Here is an 18,372-nt window from a genome sequence, read left to right as displayed (position 1 = left end):
ACTGGTGACCCTGTCTGAGCAGATAAGCCTCTGCAACCAGGTCCTGAATGATCTGAAGGATCTAAGTGATGTTTTAGTGGTGAGCTTTTTTTTTCTCTCTCATTGGACGTTCATGACTTATTGCCCATTTTTCAAAAGTCTTTTTTTTATGTTCCACAGAGAAAATCTCTCCATGATGTGTCCTTGCCATCACAGAAGTAAAAAGAAGTCCCCCCCCTCCCTTTTTTCTATTTTATATAATTAAATAAATCCAACATATGATCACCTGTGAGTTTGAACTGTAAAAGACTTCATTAAGCAGGAGTAACACGCATTTCAGTGACAAGGATAAGGTTTTATTAGTATTATATTGCTCTCAATTCCCAAATGTATTTATCATGTTACTTTATACGAAACAAGCATAAGCAAAACACTTTCACATTATACATTCTTTTTTAAAAATACAAATCCTTAACAATTCCTCTCTCTTTGGGTGTTCGGACATTCCCCTGGAAGCAGATGGTTTGTTTACTATTTTAATATTGCCCAATTGTAAATAGGTTAGGAAATTCTTAATCTCAATTTCCAAAAAAACTCTGGCTATATTTGAAGAAACAATCTACTTCCAATGAAATTTCCCCATCAGTGATATGCTGATGTTACCTTTTCAGGTAAACTTCAGAAAGACAAACCTGGGCCACAAGTCATAAACAGTTTCTCTGCTTATTAATAAAAGAAAACTGCAGCTGTTAAGTTTAACTTTCAGTGGTGAAAATGAACCAACAAATAATCCACGTCAAATTCAAATACATGAAAGGCTGAGATGATTACATTTATGGAGTGAGCCCAAAATGAAACATGTTTACGCATAATGTGTTTGAAAAAAAAAAAAGCTGCATACACTTGACCAAAAAATAATTCTTAAAACAGAATCATTCATTCATGAAGTACTCCTTCAAACAAATCCAATTGGGGTTTAAACAGCATGTAAAAGGATCACTGTGGTGCAACATTCATGGGAACAGTACTTGGACACATAACAAAGTCCAGAATCACACCACTCAAACATGAAATGAAATAAACTGGAGTTCAAGAAACATGCTGAACATTGTATGCACTGGAAAGGCAGGTTTTGCCTCTGGAGTTCATATTATTAAATTGTGGCAGAATATAATTGAATGGAGGGAGGAATAAATCTTTGTCTCTGTCTGTTTAAATATCTGAATGCCATATGTAAAATTGCATAGTTGTGTTCATTGACTGTATGCGTGTATGAGAATAAACATTGATGGTATGAGACTCCTGGCAGTAATTTCACTCACCCAGTGCCTTAACGGGGAAATGGTGAGTAAATTAAAAACATTTTTGAAAGTAGAGATAATCCTGATTCTTATACTGCATACATGGAATGGTTTTGAGCACAGAATGAGCCTGGAGCCTTTCACAACAAATCTATCTGCCACCTTGGCACATGTAAATTGAGGCTCAACTCCTAAATTTTGGCAAATAGACAAAAAAAAAAAGCCAGACAACTTATGTTACATGCATGCCGGTTTGGTTTGATCCCAAAACCTCAATCAAAAAAATGTAGAATCGCATCACTTGTATAGGCTGCATAAACACTTACTTTGCAAACAGATAGCTGGAAAACAGATTCTAGGTTAACAATAAAGTTTTGTCTCACTGCTTTAGCCTGATTATGATCTGCTGCTGGAAGTGATTGCCTGAGACTCAGTGAAGATGAGCGTGTCGGCATGTCGATGGCAAGTCTGTCTGAAGCAGAGACTGTCAAGGCAAGGAGGCTCATAGAGCAGTTATGTTGTAAGGCCAAGTAGCTCTACACTCTAGTATACAGGGCATAATGCCTTCGTTCTATCATCATTGCATTGTGTCCCGTGTGAAACAATACTGTTAAATTATACTCTGAGCAGGAGGCTATTTGTTACATATATTTTGTTACTATGGGGACTGTACAAAAGCCCAGCTGGCTGAAGAACTACTCAACTAAACACAGCAAAAACTCTTCTGCATAAATGTGACTGGGGAGAGGATGCAAGGATAGAGGGTATACATTAGCTCCAAACTCTGAGAGTTAGTAATTCAAAAGTCTATACAAAAATACAAATTCTAGAATAATCTACAAGTTTCTCAAAGATGTTTACACTAAAATGTATTTACACTGTCGCCAGGACACCATCTTTTAAATGCTACTTTACAGCAGTTGTATACAAAAACATCTGTAGTGGTGCTGCACCTCAGCTAACGAGCTGTCGGATTACTCGCTTTACAAGTTAGTGTGCAATAAACAGGGAAGAGTGCAGCAAAACGTAGGGCTACTGCAAAGTTGGGGCATCTGATGAGAAAAAAAAAACTTAAGTCAGAGTAACAAATTAAGGGAACCAGGATCAGTTATGACTTGATGCATCCCTGAGAGGGTCACAACCCTATAAAACATGGGATGTTGACAGTAGTTCCTTACTGTTTCATTGTGGACATTTTTTGCAAACAAGCACTTCCTCCAGGATAATTTGTTTCCCTGTGCAGTCTACTAGGTGCCTCTTTTCTCAAGCATTCCCCCACTATGTTATTAAAAAAACATTTCAGTAACATAAAAACAACTCAACTTAAAAATACAACAAGTGATTGGAATAAATTAATAGATTTTTTTGCTATCTTGAAGATAATATTATTACCAGTATAATGAAAGAATCAGGCATTTAAATAAATTAACATGTACAATTTTAAATTAGTTTAAGTTATAGGCAACTTATTGATGTATTAATTTCACTTAAAGACAGGCAGGTCGGATCACAGGTTCTTTTCTCAATTAGTAAATAACTGTCAAAAGAAGTATAAAGAATTATCACATTTTATGGACTACACTAGTCTTCCTAGAAAACAAAAACACTGAAGAAATTACTTCATATAGTATGACCGCCATATGAGGGGCTACGTGGTAAACCCCTTTAAATTTCTACTGGGAGCAATGCTTGTTAAAATGAACTTCCTCTATTATACAGTGCATTCTGGTCAGTTGCATACCAGCTTTAAACATTTGTTAGGACCTGTAGTACAGTACAAGGATATACAGACAAGTTCTGTTTTCCTGCTCAGGTGTTTGACCTTCAAGCCAGGAAAATGGAACTTAAGTTATCAGTGCTTGGACGACACTCGTTTGTTTCATTCAATCAATTCAGAGCTGATATCAAGGGTTATTATATACAGTTTGATTATGTTCATAACAAAAGGATCTACTGCCTTTTCCCTGCATACGCTGACTTTGCTAAACCTCAAAACGCAAACTAATCCTGTTCTTTAAAACTCAATTACTGCGGTGAGCTTCAACAGAAAAAGTATCCATAGTTTGTGTCTATATCTATCTATCTATATATATCTATATATATGTTGCATTCTGTTCCTTACAGAACAGAATGCACTGCAGGTACAGGGGGTTTGATGCACACGCTATATAGGGAGAAAGAAGAGGCGTCGCTGTGGAGAATGACTCGAGATGTGGGTGGAATAGATGTCTGTGCATAAGTGGGTGCAACAGACGAACACATGGTGCCAGACTCAGAAGGCAGCTCTTCTAAGGATTGCCATCAGTGGCCATGTTGAAATCATCGGCGACCAGCAGCAGAGCCTCAATGTTGGCAGCTGTCTCGGGGCTCTGCAGGGACAGGAAGTCCGAGACATCCATGTTGGCTAACGTGCCAGACGAAGGAGGGTTTGTGGCAGTGCTGCTCACTATCGTGGAGAAAGTCTGAGCTGTGGAGGAGGAAGAGGAAGAAGAAGAAGAGGGGGCCACCTCACCCACCTTGGAGGAAGACTCAGAGAGGCAGCATGAGGAAGATGAGGCGGTTGGATGCTGTGGAGGCTCTGGGGGTTGTGGCAGCGGGGGAGGCGGGGGCTCAGGTGGTTGTGTCTGTGCTGGGGCTGAAACAGTGGAGGAGGCACTCTTTGAACTCTTCTCTTTAGCCGAGTCCCTGCAGGCACACTGGCACTGGCAGGATTCCTCCTGTTTGATGATGATGACAGGCAGACTGAGGCCGATCTGCTGGACCGAGTTGCCTGAAAACAAACACACAATCAGAAGTTCACTGAAAAGAAGAACCACAAAACATATTTGCTGTCTAAATGCCCTGCAAAGCCTATCAAGAGGAAACAAATAAGATGAAAAATTACTAGCTGCTTGGTAAGAAGAAGTCATTCATTAGTGAGTAGAGAACAGAGTAAATGCTACCTGTTCTGACTGACCTCTTGGTCAACAAGTAAAAATCTATATAGTAAATATGACTTAGAGATAACTTTTCTCCTCACAGGTACATCAACTTTTAAAGTGGATGACACTGCACTCCTTCACAGCCTTCGAAGAGTTAACTTTTAAGAAATTAAAAATTGAGAGATACCTTGTCAAGATTCTTGAGGAGGATAATAAGGATAATATAAATGCAGAACAGAAGAGGTCGATTAATCAATAAGTTGACAGTTCTTACTCTCCTCTTTTCTTGAATGTTTTGACTGTTATTGCTCCTGTGCCTTCACTTGCCATTTTCTTTTTTAAATATTATAATGGGATTAAGTTTTAACTGTGCACTATGCATTAATTGAGCGTCAGTGTCTTGGAACTCTCATTTGAGTAATAAAACCATTGTGACAGTACCTTAGTGGAGCTCTCTGGACACCAATCTACTATTTAATGAATCCTATTAAAGCTAAGTACTGCACTGGGTGTCAAGACAAATTAATGATTTCATTACAGCCTGTTGGCCAACAGCCAAACCATGACAGAAAAATACATAATAATATATGCTCATTAACTTACCAGCATTTCCTCCCACTGGTATGGCTGTAGTGAAGAAAACTTTTTCCACTTTTGGACCTCCTTGTGGCTGTGAAAAAACAAACACAACAGGGGACCCGCTGCTGTTATGAGGTTATCAGATTGGTTCTCACCTGGTTTCTACCCGAATCAAAGGGATGTCTGTGAAGTATTTGTGTTGAGTTAAAAGTATTATTTAAAAAAAAAAACAAACACTGCGAACACAGTCAGTGCTTACAATGGACATAGCTATTCAAGATGTTTTACTTTACATATTTATATGTTAAAGGTCTGGTGTGAAGGATTAAGTGGCATCTAGTAGTAAGGCTGCAGACTGCAACCAACTGAAACTTCTATGTGTTAACACTGAAGGAGAGCTTAATGCAAAAATCTGAATTGCTCTATCTAGATCCAGTGGTCAGTTTGTCCGTTCTGGGAAAACAACATGGCAGACTCTGTGGAAGATGACCCCCCACATATATAGATTTAAGTGGCTCATTCTACGGTAATGAAAACAAAAAGAGTCTTAGTTTCAGGTGATTAGAAACTTTAAAAAGTTTTACGTAAGTGAATGGCTGGCTCTTTGCTAATCCTCCTATGTTAACATGCAATTAGAGGACAAAATCAAAGAAATTCTTGATTTTAATTTAATGTAATCATGATTTTTTTTTTGCAATGTGTTTTTTTCACTTACTAATGCATCACAAAATCAAGACAAGTATAAATCAAGTTGCCATTTTCTGTGCAAACACTGTGTGGAAGCATTACTCACTGTTTGCTCTGGGTTCTGCTGGCTGTTGGTAGCACTGCTGAGGATCCACTGGAGGTTCTGGTCAGACATGACCAGGCTGGGCTGCAGCAGGTTTGGGGTGGGAGCTATGGTGATGGTGGCAGGGGCGGGAGCCAAACTAGGGCCGGGGTTTGGGACAGGGTTGTTGGCCAAAGGCACGGGTTGAGCCCCAGCTACCAGAGCATCTTTTGCAGTACCTGCAATGACAGACACAGCAGCAGTCCCTGGCGCTGTGGAGGTCAGTGCTGGAGCCACTGGAAGAGGAGCGGAGATGGCTGGTGGTACAGGAGTGGTCTGGGTGGCGCTATCTGGCGGCAGGAATGTGGGTGGCAGTGCCACATAGTTTTGGGGGGTGACATGGTTTGGTGCTTGGACAGAAGCCTGAGCAGGCACATCAGAGATCTGCTGAGGCCCAGTTAGTTGCATGAAAGGGGAAGGCTGAGTGTTGCTGACAGTAGCGGTGACAGAGGCAGGAGTGGATGCCTGTGAGGAAGAGGTCTGACTGATCTGGGGAGGAGCCTCCATGACTGTAGATGTGTGCGAGCAGGAGGATGAGCAGGAAGGATGGAGAGAGAAAGAGATGAGAGACGAGCCATCAGTCACTACTGACTGGGTAGACCTCTCTATGCTGAAGGATTCAGGAAGGCTCTCTGAGGAAGGAAAAAAAACCTCCATCAGTGAACGAAAACATTCAGTTCAATTCAAACTGACAGGTATTGAAATGCACTGACCATTGGGATGGACATCATCTTGGCTGACACTATTTTCAGGACTCTGGAACATGAGCTCAAAGATTTTCACTGGGGTCACATTGCTGAGGTCCAAATTTTGAGCCTGTAATCAAATTAAAACTTAATAAATGCATTAAATGACTTAACTACATAAATTAAAAGAATGTGAATACAAAAATATAATAAAGCTAACAACTGTGATAATAGTTAATTAATTAATTAATATAAACAGAAAAGTACATAATAAATTAATTAAGACATTAAACTTTAATTACAATTTAAATCACAAAATAGTTTACCTAGAACAAAATTGTGCTGTATATACACAAATAAACATGCATACGTATGTATTCACAAAAACAGACATATGAAGAATACGCACATATAAAAATATGCACCTATCTACACATATTTAAATACAGAAAGTGTGTATATGTTCTTTTAGCAAGTGATAAAACAGACTTCTCGACAATGGCACATAAATAAGAAACTTATTTCAGACAAAATACCCTGACTTATTACATATAACCTATTTTTGGTCAGGATAGCTACGGTGGAAAGGGTGGTTAAGTCAGAGGGAAGAGATTTGCTGTAGCATCTATGAAACTCTAAATTCCTTTTACAGTTACAATTTATCTTAGGTGTCAAAAGAGATGCCTGTTATTTGGAATCTTTACTGACTATCTTGATCTATGCTAAACATTTTCAATCCACTGTCCGTTTGATAAAGCTAAGGCAAAGGGCAGACTTACATTATGGATGTTCTCTCGTAGCTCTGAGTCTGTAGAGATGAGGCTCAAGTCGCTGAGGCACAGCGAGTGATTTGCATCCTGTAATTAAGAGATAAATTGGACCTGATTAAACTTTGTACTGCTGTGGGATCAAACGCTGAGTCATGACAGGGGAGTGAAATTGGAGAGAATGCAGCAACTACTGTATGTTAATTTGAAAATCCTTTTAGTTGAAAGGAACAGTTTACCACACAAAGTGGGTAATGACACACTTAGTGACATTAAAAATAATCATTCCTTTGAACAGAACAAGCAAACTTTGTTTTTATACAAGTAGTTTAATCTACAGATATTTTTTGAAATGATAAAATTCAGATTTACTGTAGTTTATGTATAATGTGAACCCCTCCAACTGAGACATTTGCATATGTCAGTATCATGCAGGTATTCAGACTTTAATGTAGAGTCTGGCCGACACACTCTTTACAATGCCCTCATTAATGCTCCCCATCTAGTAGCAAAACTTGCCATGTTATGTGTGTGAGAGCATAACACAAAATGCCCTCAACATCAAAAGGCCCACTGGAGTCTTGGAACATAGCATGCGTTATATTCACGTTTTAATAAAGTGAAAATGATGAGGACAAAAGTGTCATGCTGCTCTCGGGCTGTGCGTGGAGAAGAGAACATTGAGTGAATAAGTTACTGTACTCTGACTCACTTCAGAGAGCGGATGGGTGAGGGTGACTGTGAAGGGCTGTCCTTTGTCGTGGCCTCGGATGTGACTCTTCAGACTGTACTGGCTGCTAAAAGTCTTCTCACAGCCGTCACTGGGACAGTTAAATGGCTTCTCCCCTATAGAATGAGCACAGACAGAGAGGGAAGAATACGAAAGGAGACTGAGAGGCGAGAGCTAATCTTTACACCTTAATCTTTTAACTTCAGAGATAAAAGTCCTCTCTTATTTTTAACTTTGAATGGATAACGTTACAAAGAAATGTAACAATGATCCACTGCAGACACAACAAATATCATTTCATGATTTTAGCTAAGTTTAGGATATTGACGCTGGACTGTTGATCTACAACATTTTCAGATCTACAGTTTGGGATAATCAACCATATAAAGAATTGAACAGGAGTGATATCTGTAACTGTTAAGTAGTGGACACTCCCCTCCCTGAACAAGCATACAAACATTTGGGCTGTCCATCTGGAAACTTCCTATTTATTAATTTCAAATTTCCATTTGAGGATAAAACCATTGTATTGCCTGAAAACAATGATGTCAAGGGCACTAGCAGTTGAAAATTTGAACCAAAACCAAACTGTGATGGGGATAAAACATCGAAATAATTAATGTATTATACTGATTACTGAATAAAAATTAACTTCTTATTTGGTCCATAATTTCTAAGATCTAGTGGATCACCTTTATGAAGTGAAGTAACTTAAGCATATTTAAAAATAAATGGAAGTTTACAGGTAGATGAAGACAAATTAAATCAGCAAGTGGGAAAAAAGGTACTTCTGGGGCTTATTTTAAAAACTTAGTTTCTTATCCATCAGGTCCAGGAATAAAGCCAACAATATTCAGGGAAGTTATTTGTCCAATCAGTATGGACACTTTTAATTACTGGTCTTTTAACTACATTTCTACACAGACTTCTGTTTAAACAAAATCACATAAAAATGTTCTTGGCTGCAGGAAACATCTTTGTTTGGGCTATTCAAATTAAGTGTGTAGGAGGCAATTTGCAAAATGCAAATCAGGTATAGCTGTAAAGCAAATGCCCTTGTTTGACTTTCCCTTAAAAAACTAAGGTTACATAAAACACACCAGTAATACCTACCTGTGTGTGTCCGTACATGTGTTTTTAGGTGATGACTTGCAGCAAAGGCTTTGCCACAGCCATCGTGATCACACCTGAAGGCAAAGACAGAAAAATAAATCATGTTGAAGGCCAGATGAAAATCGACAGAATTTATATTTAGGGCTTCTACTGAACACTATGAGTAAAACAATTTATATGATAAAAACCCTGAACATTTTATTTGTGTCAACAAGCAAACACTGCAACAGACTAAGAGTGCCTTCTGTGACTAACTATAAGCATCAAAGGTCCTTCATCTTCTACTCAGGCTGGATTAAACCTGCTGATAATGGAAATGCTCACCGGAATGGCTTCTCCCCAGTATGTGTGCGAATGTGCTTCCTCAGGTCGCTAAGTGTGGTAAAGTACTTTGTGCATCCCTCTGATTCACAGTTGAATGTCTTGCCTGTGTGAAGTCTCTGGTGTGCTTTTAGTCTGCAGAGGCAATCATATGTGTTTCATTAAACCACAATGGGAGACATGCAGAGAGAAACACACTGAGCACAGTGGTATTAAATGGCATGTTGACTCCTGTTGCACTTCTTTTAAATGTGTAAAAAGCATATGGAATGACAGTTTATTCCACATTTGGATGACAACATAATATACACAGGCAAAAAAAACAAAGAACAAAAACAACAAAAAAACAAAAAAAAAAGACTGAAACAACCAACTGATTCTAGTTACAGAGAAGAGAACGGCACCGAGGAAGATGGCGAGAGAAAAGTGATGGTACTAAAAAGAGAATCCAGCCATGTGTGGCACTGGTTGGCCGTACCAGCTTCTGACAAAGAGTTGATGGCAGTGGCACAGCTCCACCAAGCCCCAAACATGCTGTCATAGCAACTGAACCAATACAGATCAGAGAGGGCTTGGATGTGGACTGCTTGAGATCACAGCAAAATACAGCAACATCTGAACAGTGAAAATGCAAAATACAAAACATGCCTGGCATTGGTTTGAATGGGCTAAAACTGTAACTGGGCCTGGTGTTGTCAAAAACAGACCCTTAGACATTTCTGAGGCAGCTTTACCTATTTTTTTAATAAGATACACAATGCATTTAATGACCACACTCATCTCTTTACTTATTCATTACTTGAGTAAAAGGGGTCTGAAAATTGCAATGTAAGATTAAAACCACAGAATTTAGGCAACCTTAAATTCCTTTTTCAATCCATAAATTGAACCACTGTTCCATTTATGGATTGTTTCTAGTGTTTTTACATTGTGTAATTTTGTGCTGATTGTGTTTAGTTTCACCTCTGACCAAATAAATGTACTTCTTTGGATAATTAGATTAAATTTGAGCTTTGTAATACTGTGGGTAGAAGAAAATTAACCACACACACATGCCTATCTTTATATTGTATTATTTGTGTTAGACATGTGTGTATTGTGAAAACATCAGTTGGGCCACCCACGTTTAGGCAGGACCTGCCTGTTTATTGACCTGCTATCTTAACACAGTCTAATCTTTATTGCTTTTACTACAGTTCCTTGACAGAACCTGAGGTGATGATGAACTGAACAGCACGTGAGGCAAAATGAAACACAACAAAGCTAAGTAAAGGCTTACCTGTATAATGTGTTGAAGGCCTTCTCGCAGCCTTGCACATCACACTCAAACGGCTTCTCCTTGGTGTGAACACGGACATGGATTTTGAGGCTGTACGAGGTGAGGAAGGCCTTTCCACAGCCCTGTTGATTGCACACAAATGTGTACTCTCCCCGGTGTGTCTTCTGGTGTGTTCGCAGGTTTCCTGCCGTGCTGTACGTCCTGGTGCAGCCTTCGAACATGCACTGGTAGCGCTTCACCTGATAGAGAGAGAAAAGAAGAGGGAAATTAACACTTAAGCATGGCTAAATTCAACTGGACTGTGTAAAATCATGCTCAAACCATGGAAAAATATGACATTACCACTCTGAAAAATTAGTTTAACCTGTATTTCTTAAAGCCAGAGAGAAAGTAAACTGTTAATCCATCTCAGTTATAACCTGCAAGGCCGTAAGATGAAGTGACAGTCTGACTCAGTGTGACCTTTCAGACGGGACCTGAACTCAATGACTCAGCCACCCGTCAGCACATGAAGCGGGTGAGCACAAAGGACAGCAATGATGACTAACCCCCGTGCAATACATCCCCTCCAATTCTGTTTCACAGCAGCAATATCCACTGCAGTATGGCAGTCTCCTGTTCTCTTCAAACACTAAAGCCCTGGGGCAATGTGAATAAAGGCAGCTCATTCTCCTCTTCAAAATATGCTGTCCTGTGTTGAACGCAAAGTCAGGAGGATGATGTTTGTGGTGGGCCACCTCAACAAAAGGATCCCTTTTCTCAGCGAACATTATTCTTGTAAATCACTGTCCCTACCCTTTTAAATATCTGGTACATGAAATTAAAAAAGAAAAAACTTCTGTAACGGATCAGGTAGTTGCTGAGTGCTTTCTGTTAAGTAGCCAGCTAAGTGAGAAAAATAGAAAGTGAAAGAAAATGTTTTATTTTTATTTTCATTTTTACACCAAGTAATGAACAACTATACAAAGCGTTTCGATAAGATCTTCATTTTGTTGAAGACATCTGAGATCAGGATATTTGTAATGCAAGACCTTTGACCAAAAGTGCTGCAAAACATCCAAGAAAGCAAGACAACTGAAGCAACATTTTTGAAATGACAGACCTGATGTCGAAATGAAACTGCTTTAAACAATTCATTAAAACTGTCAAACTGTAAATGACAAAACACTTTTAAGTCAAGGGCTGATGCATTGGGTTACATCTTTTCATAAGCAAAAACTTTTTCTTTATGATGTTCTTAAGGTGCAAGTGATAATTTTGTTGGGGATGTTTCTAATGTAACCTTTCCTGACGTTTAAACTGAAGTTTAAATTTCGACTGTCTGACTTGTGTAAAAGTAGAAAAACACTAAGAGAGCGTAAAATTAAAAGTCAAAACCGAGCACAATTCAATCTGTTATGGTAAACACTGAAAAAAATATTTTAAATAGCAATTTGAAACCATTAATCACATTTTTCAATGACTAAACTGTATTTTAAATGCTGCTGAAATGTGCGGCACTTTGCACTGTGTTATGACCATTATACATTTAGAAAACATGACAAAAACTCACTTAATAAAAACACAAACAACATTTATTTACTGTGTCTTTACATCCCAATTTCAGACTCATCTCCACTCATCAGATTCAAGGGATATCTCTCTCTCTCTCACACACACACACACACACACACACACACACACACACACACACACACACACACGCACACACACACGCACACACACACACAGAGGTGGATGTCCCATGTGCCAAATAGCACCTTTCTTGTTCCGTCTAGCAAGAAAATATCTAACCAACACCTAATCAATTAATCGCACACATCCCCAGCCTTTGTCAGTTTGAAAAATGACCCATCAGAGACCCTATGATGTTCATCCTTTCAGTATCAATGCTTCACTTCAGGACACACTCTCCAACACAACTTAAGAAAATGACAAAACCTGCTTAACTGTTGTGCATACAATGCGATTGATATAAAGCTGATTAAATTTCCTTTCAGCCTTACTCACAAACACTCATCTGAATGATGGGTAATCTTAAAGCCATTCCTTTTGATTTTAAGGATGTGGGAGAGATCATTTGTCTGGCAAACATCCATGTAAAGCCACTGTAGGTGGCCTGCTAAAACTTGTAGCTCAGTACTGTATTCATCTCCCACTCCATCGTGACTCTTCTCTACCATCAGTTCGATCATTGTCAGCGAGCATTGTATGCTTTGGTCTCCCACATGCATAGTGGAAAAAAGACCACCAGATGAAATGGTTACGTCAGTGTATTTATAACAATATCACTAAATGCTTGACGTTGCTAGCCATTAGGTTTCTTTCTGACACTTGCTGAACAGGAGATTAAAAATTCTATATATTCAAATGAAATAACCACTCTTCTTGGGTGTTCTCTATTCTTGCCATGCTTTTCAAAGACTGGCTAGAACATTTTTTTCTGTGTATTACTATAGCATTACTAGTAGCATTATTTGCACCACATCACAGTGGCCTCATATTTACATCAGCAGCACAATTTACTACATGCTGTGATTTCATGGAAAGACTCCACTGACAGAAAGTACACTTTCATGGACTAAATCAAAAATAATGCTTCTCAAAGAATGGCAATCATCATTCCAGTGTCATAAAAACTAAGCTGTAACGTCAAAACAATGCAGATGAATACCAACTTACAATGGAAGGCCAATGACGGCGATCAAGACAATCAGATAAAACAAACACTGTGCTGGGCGTACAATAGTAACACCCACAAATACTAGCCAACCTCCACCCATAGTATCATGTTTCACATTTTGTCGGTTAGTGACATTTTTCTGGTGGATTAAAAAGCCTTACGGGTGCATAACTTCAAAAAGACAACCCATACACTCGACTTCATGTCAACAAATAATTTTCACTAAAAAAGGGAAGTGATACATCACCAAGAATTGTCTGTCATTTTCTTGTGACTCAGTACCATCAGAAAAGAGTTGCACCATTTTGTTGTTCCAGGAAATGTTAACTACTGGTGCAGTTTCTTCTCACTTAAAGACAAAAAAGTAACACAAAATCTCCAGAAAATCTAAATAATAAAGAATCTATAGTATAGTGTCTATAGTAATGTGTATTCATTCACAGCTTCAGTGACATTCTCCCTGGGATGGCATAGGGGTCTACAATTAAAATAATTTTCTCAGTGTTTTCAAAATCCTCAAAAAAAAATTGTAATGCCTAAAATCCACAATCCACAATATTTTGTCTCAAACGTTGTTGTTGATCAAACCAATATTGGCTTTGTCATTAGAAAGTCAAGATTAAAAAAACGCACTGGAGAGGAATTTCTCCCTTGGGGTCTCTGTATTAATAACATTAGAGAAAAAAACTGCACCCACTTTAGCACTCCACCCATCTAATGATGCTAGTGCTATTATTCACAAAATAAAATACAGTCTTACAGAATTAAACCCACATTTAAAACCAACAAAAAGAAAAGAAGAGTATATTGCTTAGGTCTATTAAGATGGCAGTAAATGTCATGCATGATATAAAAAAACAAAATCTTCTATGCTTCTGTGCCTCCTATACAAACTGTAAAATTTCTTTGTAACACCACAAATGGATTTATCACTGTCCTCTCAGGACTTCATTATTGTAGATGTTGAAGCAACTGGTCAATAATTAACAACCTCTCGTTCCAAGTGTTTGGCACAAGAAATGAAAGCTGCATTTCCTTGATAGGAATATAATGTGCATCATCTGACATTTGAAACAACTGACTTAACATAAAACTGAGCCGTTCCCTGCTGTTGTCCTTCAGCACCCTACCTCTTGTTCTACAAAGACCAGCTGCTTTACCAGTGAATACTCGCTATCACGTTATTTCAGTCTTTTTCCACTGATTAGACTGGGATAGATGTCAAAATATGGCATATTAACCACATGAACACAGAGAAGAGGTGTGTTGTGAGTGCGCTAAGCCCAAGGCAAGCACTGGGTAAAAATTCCTCTGTTAGCGAGGTGACACCACCAACAGACATAAGCTGAAGTCTCTGCTAGATTCAGTTGGTAACTTCTACCTAACCCAATTGAACAACCATCAAGCTGCTGGGGAAGCTAATTTTAAAAGACCTTCCAGCATGTTAACATATTTGCAACTGTACATTGCATTTAACCAAAGAAATACATGGAAATAATGACATTTTTTATACTGTTACTAGGATTGTTGAATAATTAATTTTTTAAATTGCAATTAATTGCTGAATTCTAATATTTAGTTGTGATCAATTGTATTTTTTAACACATGTTTACAATAACATTATTTTGCATTTCAAAACGTTTTGAAGCCCATATTGACAAGGTGAAGGAATTCTTATCAGATTGTCTTGATTGGGAATCACTCAATGACTAGTGTGCAGTAAGTTGCCACCTATTCAGCTCAGATTGTAGGTGGTAGCAATTTCAAGACTGTTTAGGAATCCCAGTGTGCAAAAATATTCAAATACAATGGGCGAATATAACATATTTATAATGCATGTAAAAAATGCAACGGACTAGCATAAAGTGGGCGTGTCTATAAAGGGGAGACTCATGGGGAGACTCACCACAATTTTCATTTATGCATCTTGAGGTGAGAGGTTAAGGGGCCCCTGTGAAATGTCCATGTCATTTGCCCTTGCCAAAAGGTAGCCTAACTTTGGAGCGTTATTTAGACCCACAGAATACACTTTCCTTAGGTCCTCTAGTTTCATACCAGTATCATCACTCTACCAGTAAAACTGAGCTCAGCACAGCCTCTTAAAGACCGAAATGTCAGCAGGGATCACCCGCAACACAACAACAACAAAAATAAACATTATGTATGAACTTTCATTGCATTGCGATTAACGTGCCAACACTGACAGCCCTAATTGTTACATTACGCATCTCAGTTTTGGACAGGTTTAATCATTAAACCATCTGCTGGTCTGTTGAGAAATTAGCTGGAATGACTGGAAAGGCCTCCACCAACCAAACCAAGCAATAACTTCAACAATAATTAAACCAAACCAAGCATTACATAAACAAAACCAAGTGATTACTTCATCACTAACCAAACAAAACCAAACAATATTTCAACAATGAGAGCTGACCACACTCTAACCTCACCTGTGTTGTACCTGGTGTGAAAATGTATTTACGCCATGTTACTGAATAGAAGCACAAAACCTTGATACAAAAAGTAGCTTCTTATCAAAATCAATGTGCACCTGCGTTCAGACTAAACATTCAGAGTAATATATATATTTTTGAGAACATGACAAAAGAAATTCCCTTGGTAACCCATCAAGCACATATACATTTTATCAGTACATTTTGGAGGAGATGCACCCTTTTAGGCTTACCTCTCTCTGCTTGGTCTCTGGGCACTCAGAGTGCAGGGTGAGGGTGGCCCCCTCTATGTTGCGTGGCATCGGGGTGGAGCCTGGATTTATAGTGAACTGGATCTGGTCTGGAGAAATAGTGTGGTGCACATAACCCTGTGACATGCCGTCAGGGTCGGTCATGAAGGCCAAAGAGCCATCCTCCTCATCACCATCTCCTTCCCCTTCGGTTAAGAAGGTGACCCCATCTTCATCCCCTCCACAATGACCCTCCTCTTCACCCTCCTCATCTAGCCGGATAGGGTCCCGCTCAATTAGCACTGTGGTTCGGTCGTACACCCGACCAGAGGACGACGAAGGCTCAGCAATCAGATCATCATCTTTGTCAAAGTGGATCTTGTCCTCTTCTTCTTCTTCATCGTCATGCCCCAGGGGATCCACCTCCACCTCAAAGTACATCGGCGCCTCTGTATGAGGGCCATTGTCACTCATGGTCCCTGGCGCCTCTCCTTCCTTGGCAAGGAGGACTGCACACTCAAGCTGTTGACGTTACAGCCTGAAATACAAATTTGATAATTATTATAAATAAGTAGGGATGTAACGATACATCGATGTGGACCTACATATACACAGTGATCAACAATCCAATATTATCAATGCAACCCAATGTCAGCTGAAATGGGCTCCAGCCCCCCCGTGACCAAATGGAAATATCTTAATAAAGGTTGCAGTGATATACTGGTTTCAAGGTATAGCATGGTATGAACATTGACAGTTATCATACTGTGTGCATCTGCTTATCTATAGTATTGAAAAGGATGTCAAGGGACAGAGAATCTCACCTTTATGTTTTATTTTTAAAAGGGAGATTTTTTACTCATACTTAAGTTAAAAACTAGTTCCAATTCTAATGAAGTGTTTGTTAAACCAAAAAAAAAAATAATTTAAAGGTAACTGCATTTGATAACAGTACTAGTTTTATATCGCATAACACGAAACCATCTTTTCTGAGAAATTATTATTAAATCATGAAAATTTAAAACCACAGCAACCCAAGTCTAAATTTAAAATAATTAAGAGTTGAAGCAGACTTCATATTTTCTGAGAGCCTGTTCCAGACATGTGATGTAAAAATAAAACTGAAAGCTGCTTCCTCAGTAAACAAACCTGTCCCAAATGATTTGAGAGGTTTGGACTGTCCTCGACATAGCAGATCTAACGCAGCACTGGCCCACATGAACACCATACACACAAAATAAAGAGACCCAGTGCCTTGTTAAAAAAGCTGGAGGCCTATTCTGAGAGAAACAGTTACTAGCGCCAACTCAAATCGGTAAATGCCAATGAAAAATATCTTCCTGAGTCAATCAAATTTAATTATTTCACTGTTGAAACACGGATTGCTCCCTAGTAAACCATGAATGACAGCACAAACGTGCCCCGTTTAGGAGAAACTCACGTTACCGAAATCTAGAACTTTCTTATTTCAATGACAGAAGTCACGCGACAGTAACGTTAGCGGCTAAACTCAGCTAATATAACTGACATGATTGATGATTTCCCATCGATTAAAACTCCCCCAGCTATTTTTAGAAAAAGTAACATGTAACATATGAAAGATGTCACTCTCACTTGACAATGCCATCCAACTTTGCCATATTAGACACGACTAGCTAGCGTTTACAAACACACGGGTGGCCCGATAAACACGCCAAGTTTACCCCGTTAACTGACAATACACTTACGTTAACCTACCTTAATGTCACGGTACCGAGGCTGTTACCAGTATAACATTAGTTAGCGTACTGTGTAATAATGCATTAGTTTATAATATCCTGATGTTAGTGTAGAGTACATCTTATATCATAGCATTACTAGCCTCAGATGTGTCGCTAGCTTCCTGCTAATTACAAATAGATATCAAAACGTATTAGTGTTGCGTGTAAGGTTATTTTAACATTGAATAAAACGACTATCGTTATCAGCATTTCTTCAACTTGTGTCACAAACAGGACCCTTTTTGTCTTTTTATGCGAGCATTAGATAGCAAAATTCAACTATCTTTTATTTCTCTGCACATGTATAGCTTTGCTAGCTAACAGCAATTTGGCTCATAGCTTAGCTAGGGGAGCTAGCAGATAACGTTAACCAGCTCACTGTCGACAGTTTATATTACCCATTTTCCTTACAAGGTTAACACGATTCATGCTACAGAGTGATACACTAACAAACACCCCGCAATGAATGGTTCACGGACTAAAAGGAAATTACATTAAAATGTATTTACCTGCGAAAATTTGACGCTTATCCCTATGCTTTAGATGTTTGCCACTTTCTTCCTATCCCCTCCCTAGGATACCAAACAACGTCACGGACTCAGCCATTCGTGATGAATTATGGGAAATTAAATATCATCCCTAATGCTAAATTACTACATCAAAAGCCATTTATCCTAAAAAATAAACTTTTTTATTTGTGTGAGGCAAATGTGATTGTATACGTTGCATTTAGAGAAGGGT

At 38.7% G+C, this 18,372-nt stretch overlaps 1 protein-coding gene across 1 annotated transcript; it reads right to left on the bottom strand.

The window, feature by feature from the left end:
• Positions 1-313: 313 nt before the first annotated feature.
• On the bottom strand, positions 314-18,200 carry mtf1 (metal-regulatory transcription factor 1). The gene is made up of 11 exons (XM_042489748.1): positions 18,141-18,200; positions 15,875-16,409; positions 10,506-10,744; positions 9,230-9,361; positions 8,906-8,979; positions 7,775-7,908; positions 7,075-7,152; positions 6,323-6,425; positions 5,574-6,241; positions 4,805-4,871; positions 314-4,050 (listed from the first exon to the last, which is right to left on the bottom strand). Exons 2-11 carry the CDS (start codon positions 16,343-16,345, stop codon positions 3,569-3,571), a joined length of 2,448 nt encoding a protein of 815 aa, XP_042345682.1. The 5' UTR covers positions 16,346-16,409; positions 18,141-18,200; the 3' UTR covers positions 314-3,568.
• Positions 18,201-18,372: the final 172 nt, after the last annotated feature.

The sequence above is a fragment of the Plectropomus leopardus genome, chromosome 7 (genome assembly GCF_008729295.1).
Source record: "Plectropomus leopardus isolate mb chromosome 7, YSFRI_Pleo_2.0, whole genome shotgun sequence".
In the NCBI taxonomy this organism is placed as follows: Eukaryota; Metazoa; Chordata; class Actinopteri; order Perciformes; family Serranidae; genus Plectropomus; species Plectropomus leopardus.
This window is presented reverse-complemented; position numbering and strand designations above follow the sequence as displayed.

Bases quoted from the DNA above. Each gene is read 5' to 3' on its own strand.
- mtf1 (XM_042489748.1), bottom strand. From the start codon at position 16,345: ATGAGTGACAATGGCCCTCATACAGAGGCGCCGATGTACTTTGAGGTG. The intron at 7,153-7,774 runs GTGAGTCAGAGT...TCTTAATTACAG, and splicing joins TCACCCATCCGCTCTCTGAA to GATGCAAATCACTCGCTGTG. The intron at 6,426-7,074 runs GTAAGTCTGCCC...ATTTGATTACAG, and splicing joins TACGAGAGAACATCCATAAT to GCTCAAAATTTGGACCTCAG.